This window comes from Myodes glareolus, chromosome 12 (genome assembly GCF_982192425.1).
Source record: "Myodes glareolus chromosome 12, mMyoGla1.1, whole genome shotgun sequence".
NCBI classification, from domain to species: domain Eukaryota; kingdom Metazoa; phylum Chordata; class Mammalia; order Rodentia; family Cricetidae; genus Myodes; species Myodes glareolus.
In genome coordinates this window covers 40,417,151-40,424,026 of record NC_142037.1, presented here as the reverse complement: position 1 = coordinate 40,424,026, position 6,876 = coordinate 40,417,151, and the positions used below count along the sequence as shown (strand labels likewise).

Sequence of the window (6,876 nt, the reverse complement as noted above, 5' to 3'; positions counted from 1 at the left end):
ACAACCTGGCCACCAATTTTGCTTTGCTGTCTGCTTCTTGTCTTTCTGGGTAACTAATCAATCTGATGCAGACACAGGCAAAAGTGGGATACATCCGTGGTTGGGGGGGGGGCGCCTAATTTAGAACAAAGTAATCTACGTGACAAAACCACATGCTAACACAGGACAATAAGTTGTACTGTATTACCCAGACTCTTTTCTGATTATTATTTGTTTCTATTGTTTCTAAGGAGAAATAGGAAGCCTCGGTTAGCAAACAGTAGTCTCTGATTTCCCAACGTGCTACTAAAATCCCCACACCTTACTTAAGAGGAAAGCACATAAGTGAGCCGCCTGGGAAGAAGTGCCCCTTACTTTAACTCTCCTTGGAGTTCACCATTTCTGTCATAGGCTCTTTCTAGTTTTCCTTCTCAAGTCTCCAGAGATGCATGCACATACAGGCAAAGATGCACACTACGTCTACCACTAAACATGCAGAATCACTGACACCACGACAAAGACACAGTAAAAACACAGTAGTCACAGCCAACCACTGTGATAGTGAGACCTGGTTTTCCTTTAAAGCCTAAAGCTCCCATTCTCACACAGTTCCACTTCCACCAGGAACTTTCCATCAGGCTCAGAAAGACAGAACAGGTTGCAACCAAGAGACAAGAAGGAAACCAGAATGTGCGCTTTGGAGATGAGGGCTTTACTGCAAAATGAGCAACGGTAGCCAGTTGCCCAATAATGTAGCGTTATTAAAAAATGCCAGTCCAGACTCCAGACGCCCGTCATGTCATGGAAAAAAGTAAGTAAATAATAGTGGTCACTGTTTTTAGGAATAAGAATAGTAATAACAATTATCACCACAGCCTTCCGTACAGCAGCTTGCACGTGGAGCCGCTCCTCCCGCTCCACCGCCTCAGTCTCCAGGCATCCTGCCTTGCCCGCTGCAGAAATAGGGGGCACCGGACCCGGCCTGCGAAGTCAGTGGGTGGATCCGGTGGGTGTGGTAGATGGGCGTGGCCGCGTGGGCCCCGCCCCTCGTTCCTGGCGCGCCCAGCCCTCGTGCGCCTGCGCTTCCCACCCGCCTAGCGCAGGCTCCCGGTTGGTGGCGGCGCTATGCTCCTCGGACCGGGCATTGGTGGCGCTAGGGATGCTACTAACGGAGCAGCATCCTGCAGAAACCTGGAAACCTAACTGGAGACGTCGCTAGACGGTCACTGACAGCCAGGACTCGGGGCAAAGGAGATGGATGTGGGAAAGCTGGTCTGTCTGCTTGGAGGCAGGGTCACGTAGGAGCCCGCCTCTTCGGGGCGGGGGCGGAGGGTCGCCTCACAAGCTAGCTAAGGAAACTTGGGGCGGGCACGCGCTGCCAGCCCGCAGACCTGGAGCGAGCGCTGGCCTGCAGTTACTTTTCGCGGGTAAACCGCTCCTCAGCACCGCTCCAGGCTTCCCTAGCCAGGCGGGCCGCGGGGTAGTCGGTGCCAGGCACTTCCTGAGGTTGCCCTGCAAACAAAGACGTGTTGAGGGGTGTGGGGAGATGCATCTTGTGTTGTTATGTTAGTGTTAACTGGAATTACTCGCCTGTAAGGAACATTTCGTTGTATTAAAGCCTATTTTATTTTTGACTTGCATAATTATGGACAAATTATGTCGGCTAAAAGTTAAAATAAGTCATTGTCACACAAGAAAAGAGTTTGTGAGTGATTAGGTGTTGTGGGACTTCGGAGGCGTTTCCAGTAGAATCTTTCGCATCCTCTTTTGACCTTCTAAATCTCTGTTGATATTTGGGAGGTAGCGAATGAAATGAAATGAAATGACATGTCTACATGAGGGGGGGTTTCACCATTTACTGACCAAAAATTGCGTTGGCTGACCGAATTTTGTACTCACACGGGAAATGTTAGCATGGTCCTGCTTAATATTAGTTTATGTTTTATCTATAAGAAACCCACCTCCCCATGTAGCCCAGGCCATGCCTTCTAGGTCTTTCAAGTGTTGAGCTTACAAGTGTATTCCCCAACTTCTTGCTCATTAACCTGAAATTTTAAATGAATTTGAGAGCAGGGAGTTTTGACTCAGTGGTAGAGGCCTTGCCCAGCATGCCTGAGACCACAGCTTCAATATCCAGTATAGAAAGAAAGCATTGAACTTCCTGAGCGCCCTGCCCCACCCCACCCTGCCTCTCTTAAGCCTCAGGCTTAAGCCTGTATTAAAATATATGTAGTATTTAAAAAAAAACCAATGCTTCAAAATATAAGTTTTGAATGATTATTTTCTTCCTCTCTTTTTCTTACTTGAACTCAGTATAGTGCCAGCCCAGGATGGTTTCTGTCAGGATATTTTCTGAGTGACAGACACCTGCCTTTCAGTCACAGCTCATCCACAGACACCTGGTCAGTTCTCACTTAACTGGCAGTCATGAACAGGAGCGACTGTCACTCCTTAGCAACACAGCTGCACCCCCTACTTCTCCGAAGACCCTTGCCTCCAAAGTTCTCTAAGTTGCCTTTAAGTCAGAAGAACGTTCACACAGGTATGTACAGATGGGTGTATTGACCTTGGCATGTTTTTGCGTAGACATCCCTTGCCTTATATAATTCACAGTAAAGACAGTTATTCCTAACCATAATTTTAAATGTTTATGGTAAGGTGACAACAGCCAATGATAAATTCTGTAGGTGTGCTCATCGATGGATCCACATTTGTGGATTTGTTAAGTGTGAATTTGTTTCTTACTAAAATTGATTTGAAATTTTATTGATCAAATTTATTGATCTTCCAACCAATAGCTGTTTTATGGATATTCGTGGGAACGTGCAATTAGGTAGATGAAAATACAAGTTCTCCAACGCGCATGCACCCAACTGGAGGGAACAAGTCTGCCTCTGCCTCCTTGTTTCAATTCCCACAATATAAACAAGTACTCCTTTCCCAATCTGTTTGTTTCATGTGTCTTGAATTTTTGTGCCCCCGCCCCGTACCCATGATTTCTTTCTGCAAGTGTAGTGCTGAAGCTCCGTCTAAGCTGAAGAAGGTTGTGATGCGCTTAGCAGGGAACACGTGTTGGATGAACTTCCTAAATGTGTGACTGTTCTTGGCTGTGAAGTCCATGCTAACAAGTCAATAATATATTCTATGTATTAATGAAGAGTTAATGAGCCATAATATAAATGGGACATAAACAATGTGTCCCTAAAAGCAGAACTCATAACCACAAGATTGTGTGTTGATTGGCTGATGAACATACTGAGAGGTCCTTGCAGGACCCTAACCTGCGTTTTCTCTAGGAGCTCGATGCAGGGTAACTGAGCATATGCTAAGAGTTCACAAATGGTGAAGATTGAATATTAAGCACGGTGCTAGGAACTGGTGATGGAACAGATAGTAAAACCAGGTCATCTCCTCCTGTCAGCTTCTGTCAGGTAGGAGAGAGACAGAAATCGTGAGCAAATGTCAGTTCAGCCTGTGATAAGTACCATAAAGATGAACCAGTCTGGGGGCTGGAGAGATGGTTCAGTGGTTAACAGCACTGACTGCTTTTCCTAGAGTACCCGGGTTCTAATCCTGGCACCAGGAATGGTGGCTCACAGTTCCAGTGTGCTCTTCTGGTCTCTGTAGACACTAGGCATGCCCATCATGTAGGCAAAATCCTCATACATGTTTTTAAAGACTTAAAGATAAGCCACTTTTATAATGTGACCTTATATAATTCTATTACTCCTATATTTCTGTATATTTCTCTATTAACTATTGTATTTTCATAGGTAATAATATTTCTTTGTCTTCCCCTCCTGAATCTCCCCTCTACCACTTGTCTTTATTGGTTGTATTATTTTTGATGCCAACATTTATATTGTGAGATTTATTTATTATATTACATTTATTATATTTTTGATCTGTGTCAATTAAAGATGTGAAAAGCAGCAAATCGCACACAAGCATTGTTGTGTCGATCCTACATCATCCTTTCTGTGTCTCTGTAAAGTCTTGTGTTTACTTTTTTGTTGTTTGTTTTGTTTTTGTTTTTTTCAAGGCAGAGTTTCTCTGTAGCTTTGGTGCCTGTCCTGGAACTAGCTCTTGTAGACCAGGCTGGCCTCAAACTCACAGAGATCCACCTGCCTCTGCCTCCCAAGTACTAGGATTAAAGACGTGCGCCACCACCGCCCAGCATGTCTTGTGTTTCTATATTTACAACCTGTTCTATAAATAGCACCCATGGTCACACAGATTGATAGCTCGTTACCAGTTCCTGTGTTGGGATTTCTCTATTTGTCCTTTGGCTTAACACCATTGTCTAGTGTAGAGTTTCTCAACCGTGGCACTTCAAAGGTTTGCTTTTTGGCATCTTGGAGAGTCTATGATCTTGACTAATATCAATCCAGAGTGCTTTGTTTGTAATGGATAGTTGAGGTATTTGTTCAATGAATGAACAAGTACAGCGGCTCAAGTCTAATTGATAAGCATAGTGCTCATCATACAGAATTAATGACCTTGTTTCTGGTTTTCATCACCTTTCAATTAGCCACCAATAACGAGCTTCCCAGCAAATGGAAAGGTGAAGCAGCGGGTCAAAGCAGCATTGGATGCTCTGTGTGGGGGACAGATCGCTGTAGTTGGCAGATGAGAAGGTCCTGGGGTAGGAGCAAGGCTTGAACCAGACCTTGACTTAAAGTGGTATAAAAGAGGAGACCATGTGGTTTTTGAGAACAAAGTAGAGTACTGGGAAAGAAGAAACTTGATACAGTAGACAAACTGAGATCATAGTGAAATGGTCCAGTTAAGGATCCTGGTATATTTTTGTTCTCTATCAGCAGAGGAGGTTCTTAGGTGTTAGGGAGATCAGTTTCCCCTTCAGCAGATACTTCTGGGAGTTCTCCACAAGTCTCCACAGTTAGTTTGAAATGGGAAATTTCATGCCCCTCTCCAGCCACCAAAAGGGAGATTAAGGGAACAAGATTGATACGGCAATAGCACTGGCCACAGCCCCATCTCTGAACCCAGATATATTCACAGATAGAGTTGAGATATAGTAGTTGAGCTGCCAGATAGAGAACTTATGTACCCTCCTACTGAAGTTCTGCCATAATGAATCTATTCCCTCCCCACTGGGATGTCATTTTCCTACCATTTATTGCATCAGTTAAGATGGCAGGAGATGACACTTGACATTCAGTCCCATAGGAAAGAAGAGGTGTATCTGATGGCATGAGATGCCCGAGAGTGCAGGGTCCATGGATTTCTGGACCTAAGAGAAGGTGTTCTTAGTGGAGAGATAAACATGTGGCCTCCTCAGTTGATGTCAGCTTGTCCCCATGTCTGAAAGACTGCTTTTCTATTTTCATTTGACGTTAAAAAGAAATGTTGATCTTTATTTTTAAAAAATAAAAATGGGGCAAGCTAATGATGAAAGAGCCATTTTGTCAAAAATCACTGATCACTTTCCCCATTCATAGTACCAGAGTTTTAGTCACAACTGTCCCAAATCTCTACGTCTTGTACCTTTCTCCACCCCTTGGGTTCTGCTCCATCCTTTGTAAGTCATTTTTGCTGTTTTAGCTCGCAGTCATTTGTTCAAAATGTATCTCCCCAAATGTATCCCCATCAGCTTGACTGAAGTCTCCATAGCGAAACAGGTGTAGCTTTTTTTTTCTTTTTTAAGGTGAGTGAGGTGTGAAATGAAAAATTAAATGCTCAACCTTTAGCATCTTTGTTTGGACAGCTTGATACATATAGACTAATTTTACCCCTTTTCCCTCTTTCTCTTATTCAGCTATTACTAATCAATCTGAGCAGACCCGTGTAAAATTGCCCCATGATGAAAGCACATCGGTAAAAAGCGACCAAGGTGTTTCTCAATCACAGAGACCTATCAGTATTCAAAGTATCGCTCTTGAACATGACCGTACAGCCTGTGAGAGAGTGGTTAACATTGTACCACGTAAACGCGGCGCTCACCCCATCATGCACTGGAAGATCCCACATAGTGCTGCTGGCTCCGTATTTATTCCAAGCTGTCTGTCGGCATCCTCTCGAGTTTTTAGGAAAAACCTACGCCAAATGAGGAGAGCCAGAAAGTCCAAGAAAAAGGAAGAGAGAAGAGATTTGATTTTCCCAAATAAGCCGATTAGCAATGCTTTAATTACCTCCAATCAGTTTTCCAAGCCTTTTCCCCCTTCTTACTCTAGGCAGATAATCTCTAAACTTCAGGTGCCAAGTGCTAAGCCTCACCCTGTACCAAAGTCTCCAGACTATACTCAAGAACTTCCTCTTCTGAGATCTGTAAGTCAAACACTGCTCAGCCCTATACCCAGCTCGTCATCCCTAGTACCAGAACCACGGTGGTCCGAACGACCGTCACGCCCCACCGCAACAGTAAATCGGCTGGTGCTGAGCGTCGCTTCCGTTCCCCTAGCCCATACTCTGCCAACACCTGTGTTACCGAGACGACCTCCGAGACAGACGGTAATAGGTGAATAAAGTTGAAACATGGTCGGCTGTAGTGGGGTTGCTCAGAACAAAGGGAAGAGGAGAAATTCAAGATGGATGGCTCCCTTCCTTCTGGGTTTTCAGGATGGAAAGAAGGAACCACCTTTTAAATTGGACAGTAATGCTCCAGCTTGGGAGCAACAACAGACATCCTAACCTTATAGAGGTACCGGTGCCAACCTGGCTACCGTATCCAGATGGTATTGATGAGAGCTGATCAGGAAGCTCAGAAAACGTAGAAAGGGGTCGGCAAGAAGGTGCCCATGGTTTATTAGGTAGGGCTGGTGTCATCAAGTGAGACTAAGCAGCAATTTAGAGGGCAGCCTAAATGATCCTGAGCTCCTTAGGAAGACAGGACGTGTTGGTAGGTGCGTGCCAGTTCGTTAATTGGTGAATAATTAT

The 6,876-nt window shown here is 44.6% G+C and overlaps 1 protein-coding gene across 5 annotated transcripts in view; it reads left to right on the top strand.

Moving 5' to 3' along the window:
• The first annotated feature begins 1,072 nt into the window (after positions 1-1,072).
• Positions 1,073-6,876, top strand: part of Lrrc63 (leucine rich repeat containing 63) — a 32,442-nt gene continuing 26,638 nt past the window's right edge. For 4 of the 5 annotated variants that reach the window (XM_048422048.3, XM_048422046.3, XM_048422043.3 and 1 more), the window contains exons 1-3: positions 1,073-1,251; positions 2,293-2,521; positions 5,759-6,457. In XM_048422048.3, the coding sequence (XP_048278005.2) occupies positions 2,407-2,521; positions 5,759-6,457 (814 nt within the window). In that variant the 5' untranslated portion in view covers positions 1,073-1,251; positions 2,293-2,406. Of the gene's footprint in view, positions 1,252-1,322; positions 1,572-2,292; positions 2,522-5,758; positions 6,458-6,876 lie in introns of those variants that run through there. The other variant, XM_048422044.3, reaches the window with a different exon arrangement.